Source organism: Anopheles merus, chromosome 3R, assembly GCF_017562075.2.
Source record: "Anopheles merus strain MAF chromosome 3R, AmerM5.1, whole genome shotgun sequence".
In the NCBI taxonomy this organism is placed as follows: Eukaryota; Metazoa; Arthropoda; class Insecta; order Diptera; family Culicidae; genus Anopheles; species Anopheles merus.
In genome coordinates, this window is record NC_054084.1 from 8,547,226 (window position 1) to 8,561,342 (window position 14,117).

General features: G+C 48.4%; 3 protein-coding genes across 4 annotated transcripts; 1 reads left to right on the top strand and 2 right to left on the bottom strand.

Moving 5' to 3' along the window:
* Positions 1–3,056: 3,056 nt before the first annotated feature.
* LOC121597897 (beta-1,4-galactosyltransferase 2) lies at positions 3,057–6,034 on the bottom strand. 2 transcript variants are annotated; one of them, XM_041924186.1, is made up of 2 exons: positions 5,751–6,034; positions 3,057–5,289 (listed from the first exon to the last, which is right to left on the bottom strand). In XM_041924186.1, the coding sequence occupies exon 2, from the start codon at positions 5,249–5,251 to the stop codon at positions 4,298–4,300; it is 954 nt and encodes a 317-aa protein (XP_041780120.1). In that variant the 5' UTR covers positions 5,252–5,289; positions 5,751–6,034; the 3' UTR covers positions 3,057–4,297. The 2 variants fall into 2 exon arrangements, with proteins under 2 accessions (XP_041780120.1, XP_041780119.1); XM_041924185.1 differs by having other exon boundaries at positions 5,747–6,034.
* A 98-nt stretch (positions 6,035–6,132) lies between these two features.
* On the bottom strand, positions 6,133–8,181 carry LOC121597896 (WD repeat-containing protein 55 homolog). Its single transcript, XM_041924184.1, has 3 exons — positions 7,969–8,181; positions 6,934–7,884; positions 6,133–6,865 (listed from the first exon to the last, which is right to left on the bottom strand). Coding segments are annotated over exons 1-3 (1,455 nt in total). The 5' UTR covers positions 7,971–8,181; the 3' UTR covers positions 6,133–6,363.
* A 335-nt stretch (positions 8,182–8,516) lies between these two features.
* LOC121597898 (programmed cell death protein 10) lies at positions 8,517–11,827 on the top strand. Its single transcript, XM_041924187.1, has 5 exons — positions 8,517–9,215; positions 9,889–10,066; positions 10,160–10,292; positions 10,660–10,824; positions 10,914–11,827. The coding sequence occupies exons 1-5, from the start codon at positions 9,141–9,143 to the stop codon at positions 10,996–10,998; spliced, it is 636 nt and encodes a 211-aa protein (XP_041780121.1). The 5' UTR covers positions 8,517–9,140; the 3' UTR covers positions 10,999–11,827.
* Positions 11,828–14,117: the final 2,290 nt, after the last annotated feature.

A 14,117-nucleotide genomic window follows, 5' to 3' on the forward strand; every position in this document is an offset into this window, starting at 1 on the left:
CGACCGAGCTGCTATTAAAAGGTGGCAGATGATCAGACCTTCTGACGAATGCAGAAAGGTTGTGCATAATTTTGTAACCAAAAGTAGCACTCGATCGTGCAAATGTATGCAGTATCCTTCGATCGCTTCCAATATGTCAGAGGGGGGAGAATTCGGTACTCGATCTCCATTCACATTTGCTCCAGGTCACCGGATGAGTTGTCAATGGAGCGTAGCGTAGCGTACGTTGCGTGTTACACTACTACGCCATTGAATCCATTTCCTTTCGTCTGGACGTTCCCATGATCGTAGCCACGAGACAAGTTGGATTTTAAATTAGATGTATTCAAGCCATGTAGCCAGCTCAGAACCCGACGCAGCTCGGTTTGGTGACACAGGGGGCAAGGGAATGGAGATATCCGGTGCGGCAAACCGTACAGGAATCACTATCCGTGTGCTCGAACTTCGATTACCATAGGTGCTACTAAAGTATGGAGTTTATTTCTAGCGCCACAGTAGCAGCAATCAAGCAGCTATCTTGGGCCCGTTCTTGTCCTCACCTCACCTGAGCGTATCCCAGCCCAGTCCAATCTTGCTGGAGTAGCCGGAACGTTCCATGCACAAGGAGAGGAAGTTTCTTCATAAATAAATTAACAAATAAACAAGATCGTAACCGTAACAATAAACACGGTACAATAGTAATATGCCCTCGGTGTTGTGTCTGAGATACCAGCAGCAGCACCACCACCACCACCAGAAGCAGAAGTAGAGATCTCGTCAGTTCATTGTTGTCTGGCCCGGAGCGTGTGTCCTGCTGTACGCGATGTCACACCCGTTCCATACATCCAGATCAGTAATCTGGAGGAACAGCTTTCCAAGACGCCCTACTCTCTTCCCGCAAGATCCGCCCAAAAACGTCGTCTACGAAAAGGTTCCTCGGGTGGACTTTCACGCTGTGGGGAACCGTTTTCGCTCAGATATTTATGAGGAAACAAGAGGAGGTGTGTGTGTGTGGAGGTCTCACTCAGTCGCGAGCTATTGGCATGACAGCACCCTGGACAAGCACCCTGGACCAGACGGTCAGTTCTGTGTCTGATTCTGTGGGCGTTGGAGTTCAGAACACTGGCCGATGAGGTTGCCCTTCAAAGCAAATGTGTGCCCCACATTGAGCGCTCACACTTCCAGCACTCTGCTAGGAGGAGATAGGAGATAGGAGAGACAGCGAGAGCTAACATAGGTCCAGCCATTTCTTTGTCCATTTGTTTTCGGGGTGGTAAAAGTTTGATAGGAACTCTCAACGCACCGACATTCCACCATCATAATTCTCGCACAAACTGACCACAACTCCTGAACACTCCTCCCGGCAGCGCTCTTGAGGCAGGCGTAATAAAGTTGTCTACGCCGTGAGGTGAGGTATAAAGCGTCGTTCCGTCGTTGTGAGCATTCAATTGCAAAAACCTCCCGCTCATATATCTGTGCATGTTGTGCAGTTGAAGCACGTGTGTGTGTGTGTGTGGTTGCGGCCAAAGCAAATGGCAAGTAATCTGATTGCCATAAAATTTTCAAACGATTGCACACAAACGACATAATCTCCCGCAAGGGGGCCAGGGTGTGTTGGAACCAACGAAAGGGAACAATGGAACTGGAACTATTTAAATCATCCTCGAGTGGGGTGAATATATGTGTGTGTGTGTGTGTGTTTTTTTTGTTCAATCAATCACAAACTAATAATTCACCGGATAATAGCGCTCACGCTTATGGAAGGCGTTGGCCAGACTCCGAGCTGCTGATGGTGAGGTCCGGTGCACCTTACCGTATGTGAGCAAATCCCTACTGGACAGAGATTGATTTGTTACACAAGCAACAAACTTGCTGCTCTCGGAGCTCTTTTACTCATTAACTCGAAAGAGTGTTGGGGAGAGTGATGTACAGTAATGAAACGGATAATTAGCTTCGCCTCACGAAGGATGACTTTCTCACGATGTTGGGAGTACTTCCTTTCGAGTGAGTGGATCTCATTCTTCGTTCTAATGATCATGATCAGGCTCATCAGCGTTCGGTAGCTCTCTCTCTTCATCTGCTTCGACTTCTTCAACTCCTCCTCAGCAAGCGTGAAGGTAAAAAAAAGGGAAGAACATTAGGTCAGCGCGTCCAAACACAGACACACACACACACGAGCCCGCACGATGCATAAATCACGGCGCTAACTGGAAAACGATTAATAAAAATTAATTACCCCGAGTGCGATAATTCACGCCATCGCTATTGCCATGCATCCTATCGGGTTCGAGGGGGAAAAGCGCGCGCTCCAACTACTACTCCCCGATCGGGCGTGCACTCACGCGCACGCGGAAAAGTGCGGAAACGTGTCTGGCGCGTCGATTACGCGCACACGACACACACGGTTGTGCTTTAGCGGCCGTGCAGTGAATTATGGAGAAAAAAGTGCGCATCCAAGAAGGAGCTGCTTTTCCGTCTATCGTGAGGGATGGTGGTGGTAGGTGGTGGTGGTGGCATCAAACACCTCGCGTCCCGTCACGGAGGCTCGAAGTCCGCGGAAGGAAAGCGGAACCACACTGCTCGCGATGCTCGCGTGATTTATGAGATCGCGGGTCCGGACGGGTGGGCCGAAATGGGCACGAAATGGTTTGCGCGCGTGTGCTGCTGCTGCGTACCAGCCGCTCTCCACTGGATAATTCGTCACTACATCATTTCGGCGCAAGAAGGGGTAAGGAAATGCCGCTTACATTAACGATAAAGAATAATGGAACGTTGTGGGGGGAGGGGATGGTTTGGCTATGTTTAGAATTTGACACTTTATCACGTCGCTTATCCAGTTGAGTGTGGAGCGCATGCAAGACTGGCGTTTGAAGACTGGCGTAATGAGCACGCGTACGCAAGCAAACCCGTCGATGCTAACTTGATCGAGGGGAAAACAGGCCGGTGCACTAAACGAACACGTGATGAGTTTAAAAGAACGACCGTTAGAGGGCACCACTGTCGGCTAGAATTGTTCTCTTTTCTTTTCAAGTCCTTTCGTTCCACTTTTCGCACAAACCAAACAAAAATTTCATTAATTAAGTAGAATTTGATTTATTGAGTTTGGTTTTTTTTTAGTTTCTTTTGCTAAGTACGAGTCTAAAAACTGCGATCAAATTTCTAACAGCTCCCCTTTTTTCTTTCTCCTGCACTCCCCTTATTTTGCTCGCTGCTTTATTTTTAGTACGGTAATTTCGAAATAGTTATAACTTAATGGCGATCCTAAAAATCTTGCACCTTTGAATGTTTGTTTCCCCCCCCCCCACCTTTTTGTTTTGTTCATATCACGCAGCAAAATTTGTTGTTGTATGTTCCACTTTTTGTCGTGCTTTTGCTAATGAGTGCAAAAAAACGGGATAAGAGAAGGGTCACTACACCATTAACCCTTTTTTTCGCATTTTTTTTTTCTTTTTTTTGTGTGTGTATTGGGGGGTAAGAGTCTATATGCTCCTATAAGGTGTTTTGCCTTCGTTCTCTTTTGCTTCTTCAATTTGAATTTGTAAAACTGTGTACCTACTTACAAACTATGCATTTTTAAGGTTGTATTTTTTGTTTGCTTTTTCTTTCGCTTTTTTTTTTGTTTGTTTAATTTCTAGTAACTTTCGCCCTAGCTCGCCCTAGTGCGCTACCCTACTGGGAAGGGGTGTATTAATAAATAGGAAAATGTTCTCTATCTCTAGTCGCGCTCGTAATTTGCTAGCACAAACGGTGTATATGTGTGTTGCTATTTTGGAAAAACTCAACGAAACACGTGCTCTTCGATTTGCTCATCGAACCGCACACACCCGCGCCACGAGTTTTGTAATTGCGCTTGTTTGCTTAGGAGCATTTAATAATGTTAGCTTCCATTTTTTCTTCCCCCTTTTTTTTGGTATTGCTTGTTTCATCCCCTCCGCTTCCTATGGGAGCTAATAGTAGCGCGTGAATTAATTGTAAAACGTTTGCGATCCAACATTATGCGCTGCTTAATGTCGTTCTTTTTTTGTCGTTATTAAGGCAATATTTGCTCACTTCTCCCTCGACCTGCACTATCTTAATAAGCGATGAAATGTAGCAAAACAAACGAACGGACTGCTTAAAACCTTGAAACAACTAATAAAGCTTCGCTAAATTCACTAAACACTAAATAATACATTGTTGTGCATGCATTTGTCCTATCGCTGCCAAGGAATGCAACTGAACACCTACGGGAAACTAATTTCCATTACGTGCAAATAGTAGTAGGACTCACCGAAAACAATCCTTCCTAACTCTTAACCTTCACTGTTCCTTCCCTAACTTAAGTTTCCACCAGCACGTGCGTGAAGAGGTTGTGCAGCTTGAAGCCGACCTGCTTGTAGACGAGCGAGTTCAACCCGTCCGTGTGGTAGCGCTGCTTACCATTCCGGAGAAACGCTACCCGATCCTTGTTCGGCGTTTCCTTCCGGTGCTTCAGCATCGAGTACTGGCTGTACGTTGGGCTGAAGCGACAGATTTCGATCTGCTTGTTCTGCAGGCGCCCGTACAGATCGTCATCCTCGCCGCCCCAGCCGCTGAACATGTTCGACATGCCGTTGACGTTGAGGTACACGCTCGACTCGATCGCTACCGCCCCGCCGAACAGGCCCCGGTAGGGCAGATTGTACCGGAACTCGTCCAGGCTCGAGCACATGTGGCGCGGTTTGCGCGAGCACGCATACAGATGGCCCAGATTCATCGGCATCAGGTCGACGTCGTGCAGCACCAGGCACGGGTAGTCGAATCCGATCGCAATCATTGCGCCAATGTTGAACAGCTTCGCCCGATTGAACGGTTTCGGGTCGTACTGCTCGATGACGAAGATGCGGTAGTGAATGCGCTGCCTCCGCAGATAGTTGTGCATGTAGATGAGGAACTGGTTGAGCTGCCGTTCGCGCTGCCGGTACGGCACGATGATGGCCGTGCTGAAGCTCGGCAGGCAATCCTCCGGATAGTACTCGCCGCCCAGCCGCACATTGTTGTTGATGATGTCCTCGGTGTACGGGGGCCGGTAGAGGGACAGGTTCTCCTCGATGACTTCACTGTAGTCGCACCGCAACCCGTTACGCATCAGCGAGATGTTTTTCGTCGTCTTGCGTATCAGCTGATCGTAGATGTTTTCGCCCTCGATGTACTCGTACAGGCTGGCGAAGCGGCCCGGCCACAGGAAGTACACCATCAGCAGCAGGTAGCCCACGTACGCGTACACACTGCTCGATAGCCGGAACGTTATCATGGTGGGGCAAATCAGTCGCTTTATGGCCACCTTTTTCACTTCAAAGAGAGAGAGAGAGACCTTTTTTGTCGTATCAGATAATTAGATGTCCCACTGCAGCACACTTTCGTGACCGGTTCGATGGTGGTGAGGAGAGACAGAACGAGAAAGATAGAGATGGGAGGAAAACGGCAACTTAGTAAAGGAAAGTGAAGAAAATGAGCACGTAGTGAGGGACAGAAGGGACAAGAAGGTCCAACTACTTGGACGACCCAGACAGGGTGACGGCGAAGCGGGACGGCACTACTAAATGCGTCGAACGGTTCGATTGCACTGGATTGACACGCGAGCGCGAGTGCAGGTGCACTTTTGCATGCTCGTTGCGGTGTGCGGTGCCGAAAAACTGGCAAGAAGAACAACAACACAACCACCGCGGCACCGACAGCATGCGCTTCGTTCCCCGAAAAACCCGAACGGTGATGATGATGATGATGGTGACGATGATTATTGCGCTACCAACAACAGCACGCGGAGTGTGTGCGGCGGTGTCGTCGTCCTGGTTTTTCCAAGCCGGCTATATTGGCACACTTGGCGATTGCACGGACCGCGTAAACACCACCACACTTCCCACTATTGTTTCTGCGTTTCTTTGTTTCAGTGGCGTGTGATGGAGATGTGGGGCCAGTTTTCCACCGCTTTTCTTTCGTCCTCTGGCCAATATTCACGTGCCGTGCCGTTCTCCGCGTGTGCCTGTGTGTGTACTACTGCAGGGAAAACAACCCCCTCTTTGCCGGGGATCAAAACAAACAACCAAAAGGGGAAGCCGACGGCCGACAGTTTTGACAGCTTGCGTTTACGCCCTCCGGTTGAGCGTTTGAAGTGAGATTTCCGCTGGCCGCGTATTGTGGAGGAAGGTAAAATACATTTTTATTTTCATCGCTTAACAATTTTATCGCATTTTATCTCCTGTTTCCGTACCACACAATTCCGATCCGCAACGCGTAACACGGGCCCTTTCGGGCTGGCTTTTAGCACGCAAAACGTTTACACAAACTATTACCTTAATGTAAAATAAAGAACTTTCTCCCCCTGCCTTCCCTGTGCTTGTCACGCTACGGCTGCTCGCGGGGCCGCTACTCATCGTCGCCCAGTCCGGCGAAGAAATCCTTCGCATTGGTGCGCTGCGACGAGGGCAGATTGTGCCTCAGCATACGCTTGTCCGGCTTGCTGTTGTACTTGATGCCGTCAAAGTCCTCGAAGTACTTCACGTTCCAGAAGCGCACATCGTTGTCGTGCGAGCTGGACGCGATCAGCTCGCCGCTCCCGCTAATGTCCAGCGTGTCCACCGCCATCGAGTGCTGCCCGACGATGCCGAGCACGCGCCCCGGCACCATGTGCATCGCCCGGAGGATGCCGTCCTCACCCGCCATGACGGCAATCTGCTCCGTGATCGGTACCATGCGGTTGGCGCTCGCCGACGGCCCGGTAAATGCGTCGCAGTGGTACGCAAACTGGCCCCAGTTGTACGTGTAGTAGTTGCCCTTGGACGTGCCCACCACCAGCTTGCTTTCGCGCTTGAACATTCCCATGCAGTTGAGCTCCTCCTCGTACGGTTCTGATTGGACGTACATTTTGCTGCAAAAAGGGGGAAAAATTGGATCAATGTCCAAAAATGCTTGCTGTTTTCGCGCGATCTGGCTTACCGTTGCGCAATGTTAATTGTTGTGAGCAAACCGTCCCCACTCGTCAGCAGAAGGTACTTTTGCTGATGCTGGTTCGCCAGCAGGGACGACACAAAGTCCTCCACCGGACGGAGCGAAAAAACCGCATTCCGCTCACGCACATCCCACAGCTTCACCTCACCATCGTCGTCTCCCGTCGCAAACAGATGCTCCCCGAGCACCGTCATCGAGTAGACCGGCTCGTCGTGGGCCGATTCCCAGAAGCGCTTGAATTTGCCCGTCTCCGCATCCATCACCACGATCGACCGCTCGCGTCCGGTCGAGATGAGCGACTTCCCATCGGGCACGAACTCCACGCAGCGGATCGCTTTCGTGTGCAGCTCGTGCGTGGCCGCCAGCACGTTCGCGTCGTTCGCGTACCGGTACATCAGCACGTCGCCCACCGACGTACCAACCGCCAGTATGTCCTCGCACGGATGGAACGACAAATCCACCACAAAGTCCTCCGTCTGGATGTCTGGCGGCTTCGAGCGCGGTTTCTTGATCTCCGAAATGATCGCCTTTATCACCTCGTCCTCCTCCATGTCCTCGTCGTAATCGTCAATCACACGGCGGGCCGGCGCTTCCTCCGCCGTGCCCTCGCCGTTCGAGGTGGACGCCTGTGCCGCTCCGGTCTTGTTGCCGTTCGCCGCATCTTCCTCCGCCTGCCCGTCCGAGTCCGAGTCTAGGCTTGAGTCGGACATCTGGCTGTCGTCCTCCAACTCGTACGTGTCATCGCTGTCGCTGCTCTCGTCGGGGTTTGGCATGTCGAACGATTCGGCCGGCGCGGATACTTCTTCCCCCTCGGACAGATACTCTACCAGCCCCTCGAGCTCGTCGGGGCGCACTGCCAAAATGTACGGTGCGAGGTCGATTTCTTCCTCTTCTTCGCTGTCGTCTGAATCACGGAAGTAGGGCGATTGAAAATTCCTCCTGCAAACAACCAAAACATTGTAATTGTAGGTTAGGGGAGCTTTCGCACGATCGTGGCCCCTTCCCTCCCCCTTTAGCACTTACATTCCACCGCGTGGAGGCACACAAAAAAATAGACAACTGCTAAACGCAAAACGGAGAATTCACGGAGAAACTGAAGGCTTTTGATTGCGCTCAATAACAGCCCCCGTAATGGCTGCTACGCATTTTCTGTTTTTCTTTATCAACGTGCAAGCGCGGCACACATTCCGCGGAGGGCAAACTTTTGTTATGACAGTGCTTTCGATACCTGTTGTTTTTTTTCCTTTTATCTTGACATAAGCACAGTGGTCGATGCGACTCGGACGAACATTTCGAACAACGGTGAAATATTTCACACAAGGAAAATATTTCGAACAACGGTAAAATATTATTTTTCAAGATTTTTGGATGTAAAGAATTGGAATTGGAATGGATGTTAAGTGATAAATTGTGCATAATTTCAGTATCTTTGGAGCTATTTTGACGCTTAGTCACCAGAAGCAAGTTTGATAAATCCAAAAATCAAGATATAAAAATCTTGTTTTCAACGAAACATTTCGAGTTATACAAACCGCCCCACTGTTCTACACAATATTGACACGTCAAACGTCAACAAGCTCACCTCTTCTCCCCCTCCCTTCCTTTCATTTACTTCTGAGAAACGTCAGAAAATATTTACGTGAACTGGTTTTATTTCGTGTTTTTTGTTGCTCCACTAAAGAGTTGCTGCACAGACAACACAATATTCGCCAGCGCAATAATTCACACAGCAAATATCAACGTAAGGCGTCTTTGCGCAAATTGCCAATCAGTTCAGTTACGCGAAAAACGTGCACGGCTTGGGAAAGTGTCGCGTGCTTCTTTGCCAAAGCAAACACCGTCCAAATGAGCCAACAACTGCTGACTGGCAGAGGTCCGCTTGTGGAGGTCGTCGTCGTCGTCGTGTAGAGTGTGTTAGAGGGGAGGGCTGATCTCGATTTCCGTGACTGTGTTTTATCGCGAAACTATTGTGCGTAGTTCAGTGGGGGTGGTGGCGGTGATAAGGGTGGTGATTCATTGCATTCCGCATTCCGATAACAAGTGTAGCGTCCGTGTGAGTGTTTTGCTTGAAGCTGATAAAGGCACAAACCTTCCCAAAAGCAATCGAACCAACAACCCACAGCCAGCAGTTCCACCTCCCAGGCAAACACCACCACCCACACCTTTCGCCACAAGCAGCGGAGTGTTGGCAAGCGATGACAATGGGAGATGATGCGCCCGTCGTAACCTCCCTGGTGCTGCCGATTCTGATACGACCGATATTGTCCCAGGTAATTGCAAAAAGCTTCATCATACCACCGTCTAATCTAGCCTCTCCCCCCCTACCCGGTCATGCCCCAAAAAGGGGTGAAACATGGTACGGCAGGGAAAGTCGTCTTTCTTGTTTTTTAGCGCCCGTGTGCGTGTGTCCTTCTATGGGGGGCTTGGCAGGCCGAGAGAGCGAAGGCTGGTCGCGTTTAATGTGCGAACCTTTTTGCATAAACCACTTTTTTCCTACTTCCTGCACGGCGTTGCTTATGGGGCTTCCAGCTTCCTCATACGACACACACGCAGACAGGTTGCTCATTACCAGGATGTGGTGTTTACGATTCACTTTTCACAGCGCTAATCGAATGATTACAGAGTGTGCCATGAAGCCAGCGAGCATAGAGGCGGGTGTGCGGCTGTGTTTACTTTGCTTCGAGGTGGAAAGCACCACATCTCCCGCCGGTGGCATTTCCGTCACCGCAGGATGTGGAAACAGGTGGTGACATTAAACGACGTTCGGTCGTGCTGTTTGCCATTTGCTAGCTCGATTTATGGGTGGCCGTTAAATGGGGCGGCTGTTTGGCAAATGCCCCTTCAAATCGAATGCTGCCACCAATTTCCCATTCCATTGCATAACGAACGATTTCTCATCCTCTCTCTCTCCTTCTTTCTATTCCATTTACCATTCCGTTGCAGCTGGAACGGCGCGATGTGGTCGCCTCGCAGACGCTCCGGGCCGCGCTGACCAAGGCGGAACAGAGCCACCCGGGGCTGACGTACGATCTGGTGATGGGCATCATCAAGAAGGGTGACATCAACGTGAACATGAACGAAAGCATCCTCAGACTGCAGGGTGCGGCCACAGACACGGACTGTAAGTTATTTACATTCGCTGTACGTTCGTTCGTTCGCAATGCTCCTTTGTAATCACACGTGTTTGTTCTGCTTTTTTGTTTGTTCGTTGCAGTGATTGAATATCGGCTCAATCGGACGGAGGATGCATTCCAGGAGCTGAACAAAAAGTCGGCCGCACTGAAGCGAATCCTGAGCCGCATCCCGGACGAGATCGCTGATAGGAAAACGTTCCTGGAAACGATAAAGTAAGCAAAAAAGCGGGAAGCGAGGTTTTGCGTTTGTTAATTAAACACACGCACACAATACACACACAATTCTTTTTCGCGATGAATTCGCTTTTTTATGAAAAATCCAGCAAGAATTCTACGAACTGTATCTCATTTCCTGTAGCACAAATGTGCATCTTTTGTTTGATTGCATGCATAATTGGACGGTATTTGCATGGCAATTAAAATTTTCCCCACATATGCTCTTTCCTCAATTGTCTATTGAGATATGCTCGCAAACAAATCCATCCATTATTAATTAAAACCAGAATTTTACCACGAATCATCGCTCGATACGCAGCGTGAGTAACGCCATTTTTCTGTTATTTCCCTTTGCCTTTACCAGAGAAATAGCCAGTGCCATCAAAAAGCTGCTCGATGCGGTTAACGAAGTGGTCGGCTTTATACCGGGCTCGTCCGGCAAACAGGCGGTGGAGCAGCGGAAGAAGGAGTTTGTCAAGTATTCCAAAAAGTTTAGCACCACCCTGAAGGAGTACTTTAAGGAGGGAGAGTAAGTATCGTAAATGAGTTGTATTTTCGATGTTGTTTACTGTAATTTTAATAACTCTTTCATGTCTTTTGCCCTCTGTTCTCCCCCAGGGCTAATGCCGTATTCGTAAGTGCCCTGTACCTGATACACCAAACGAATCAGATTATGATAACGGTGAAGAATAAGTGCGAGTAGTGCGATGGCCAGAGTGGCCAAGGGTTCGGAAGCAAAATCATGAGTATTTAATGATAGAGAAGTTTTGTTACTTTGTTTTCTCTTTTTTGTATTGTTTTCTGTTAAGTCTATTTCCCCAACGGCGGCGTCCTTTCAATGCATCAGAATCAGTAGCACGCAAAACAGGGTAAGGCCTGTTTCTAGCGATCGTTGTTCCCCCATTTTAATATGCGGCACGATTCTTAAGACTAGGGGGAAGGCCGCAACGCAAGATAGAACTGGCGCTGGGGTGGAAATTGATACGAATATTTACATTTTCTGTAGTGGAGGGAGGAACAGCCACTAACAGGTCTATTGGATGGTGCAACCGTTTGTGCTAAAGCAAGAAGGTGAAGCAATTTATAATGATGAGAGAGACTTTAGTGAAGGGATGGAAAGAAGGATTAGGATTATTATTACAATTATTACAATTAATATTATTCTCTCTCCACACAGACACATGGGAGAAGCAGAAAGGACTGTTAGAGCAAACAAGAACACTATAGGAAGAGACAGAAATAGAAGAAAGAAGGGAAGCGGGAAGAAAGCAGCATTGTATAAGAGAAAAAGGCTAGCAAGGTTCAACAAGAAAACGACTATATACACACACACACACCCATAAAACTACTTTGAAATGTTGCCTACTAAAAGAAGAAGAAGAAAGAGAAGAAGATAGCGCGATTATATTAAAAAAAATCCTATGATAACGTTATTAATTCTTTTTACTATAAAACAGAAGAACGAACCGCGTGGAGCCGTGTGAAGCAAAAATATTAATAAAAATCCATACACAGCTATAGTTTTACACAGACCGTCGTCGTCAAGTGGGTTTGTTCTGTTTAACCGAAGCACGACGAAACGTTGCCCCTTTCTGTCCCGTGGACCAGCATATTAATTAGATTATTCCCTCGGCCAGAGCTACAGCGTGAAATGAAGCGTGTAAAGTGGTGAAATTGCGCTCGACTAGCTTGGAAAAGCAGCGCAAGTCCTGGCAGCTAAAGTGTACACGCTTGATAAAATGCCAACCATTAGGCTAGTGGACTTCCTTCTGACTCTTACGATCCCACTTGAGACCACCCTCGCCACCCCCGCGACCAACGGTGATTCAGTGCAGCGAGTGGAGTAATGAGAAGCGTTCGTTCTTCATTATTGCTTGTGCATGGAAAACAATTTGTCCTTCGTTCCTGGTACATTTTAAACGAGAGAGAAAAAAACGTGCAAAATAACAGCTAAAAGGTCAAACCGGAGTGTTGATCTTACGCAACAACAACAGTGTGCATCCAACACAATAGATTAATGTTTTGAAAATGCTCCCACAAAGCATAATGTTTCTTAGCAATTTTAAAAATCATTCTCCGCATTGTCCCGCATGTTTTAGACAGGGAAGAAAATAACAACAGCACACGCCCTCTTTCTGCCATTCGCCGAGTGACGACGCGTGGGGATCATCCCAGTGGAGGTTGTGTGTTGGTTGGTTATGCCAACCTTAGCTAGCTCCACGTGGGAGAGCGCCTTTTGGGAAAGTATCCATTTTATCGTCCTACCGTCTGGTGTCCCAGGCAGCAGTCAGCAGAGAGGAAAATGAACTGAAGAACTTTTGCGCCCGGGGAAAGCCGTACGCGCGTAGGCGTCAATTGAAGGCGCTATCGAGTGGAATTGCTTCGGAATGCTGCAAGAGAAACGGTACATGCGCGAATATGAAGAACCAACCGTAGAGTGTTTATGTGTGGGATACAATGGAGAAAATCACACAGCGAGAACGAGAAGAGCAATAACTAACATTATCTCCTAAGAGGAATTCCATTCCGTGCAAACATCGTCGCTTCCTTTTGGAGGAATGTAGAACATGAGCTCCAGAGAAAAAGCCCAATGTTAATGAATGTGTGTCAGCAACTGCACGGTACAGTAGGTACAACATCAAGGACCCACTCAAGCTCGATCGAAGCGGGGGGCACACAGCTTGAAATTAATTGGGATTTTTCTACGGAATTTCATTGCGAAAAAAATGAAGCGAAAAACTCGAAGCTTATCCTCCATCCGGGGCGGTCGATTGGTTTGAATTATACATTCACCGTTTTGGGCGCGGAACCGATCGATGGAAAAGTTGTTAATTAGTTCCCAGCGTGAAAAACTTCCCTGCCTAGATAAGGAATTCCGTTGATAGGGAAAAGAAAACACGCCAATAACTGCGCATCATCTAAAGTTCATCACAACGATAACGTCCGATGCCGTTAGATATCCGATATCCCATCGTCCCAAATTTTGAAGAAGGTGTGTCTTGGGATGGAAAATGTGCAACTCATTGTTTTTGCTGCCTTCTCCGGTAATGTCCATCCCAGCGTCCAACGCACACCAACCATTTTACCCTATTAAGGTTAACCATCCAGCCTTCTTCACCCTCCCGAGCGGTGAAGGTTTCGGACGATGTAACTAAAAATCCCTTCTCCTTCTATAATCCATCCACCCGGGCCGAATGGTTTCGAGATTAAAATCTTGTCCAATCAATTTCCTAAATCCTCACCCTCCCTTCCATGCGCAAACTTTAAAGCTAAACCGGCCGTTCGAGTTGCTTCACCATCGTACGCCCATGGAGATGATTCAGTGTCCCCGAAACATGGGGTGTGGGACGAAGGTACGTCGGACGATCTCCATTGCAGATTGGGGATGATTTCAACATCGCTGTTAGAAATGCACACACACACACACAGATACTCCGAGGGGGAGTCCATTCATTTCCGTTCCATAATGCATGGGGGATACCGATGTGTATGGTATCATCCGAAATCCTCCGCGCCAGAAGCATTGGAAGGAGCATGAAATGTGTACTTGCACAGTTTGGGCAATTTTCAATGTGAATCCAATCAACAGCTGACAAGTGATTCCCGGGAATGGCATCTTCGGGTGGGAGTTTTTTTTTTTTTGTATATGTCCCGAGCAACCCTGTCGACGGGAAATGGAAAAACCCTTCCTCCAACTACGTAACTACGCATTCGGTTCCACGTGTGGTGTTTGCGCAAACGGGTCCGCAATGTATGTACATTCGCGTGAGCAAACTGCCTTCAAGGAGGAGTTGCTTTTGTTGTTGGGTGCGATGCAGGAGC

Bases quoted from the DNA above. Each gene is read 5' to 3' on its own strand.
- LOC121597897 (XM_041924186.1), bottom strand. From the start codon at position 5,251: ATGATAACGTTCCGGCTATCGAGCAGTGTGTACGCGTACGTGGGCTAC.
- LOC121597896 (XM_041924184.1), bottom strand. The intron at 6,866-6,933 runs GTAAGCCAGATC...CCCTTTTTGCAG, and splicing joins ACAATTAACATTGCGCAACG to CAAAATGTACGTCCAATCAG.
- LOC121597898 (XM_041924187.1), top strand. From the start codon at position 9,141: ATGACAATGGGAGATGATGCGCCCGTCGTAACCTCCCTGGTGCTGCCG. The intron at 10,067-10,159 runs GTAAGTTATTTA...TGTTCGTTGCAG, and splicing joins TGCGGCCACAGACACGGACT to TGATTGAATATCGGCTCAAT. The intron at 10,825-10,913 runs GTAAGTATCGTA...GTTCTCCCCCAG, and splicing joins GAGTACTTTAAGGAGGGAGA to GGCTAATGCCGTATTCGTAA.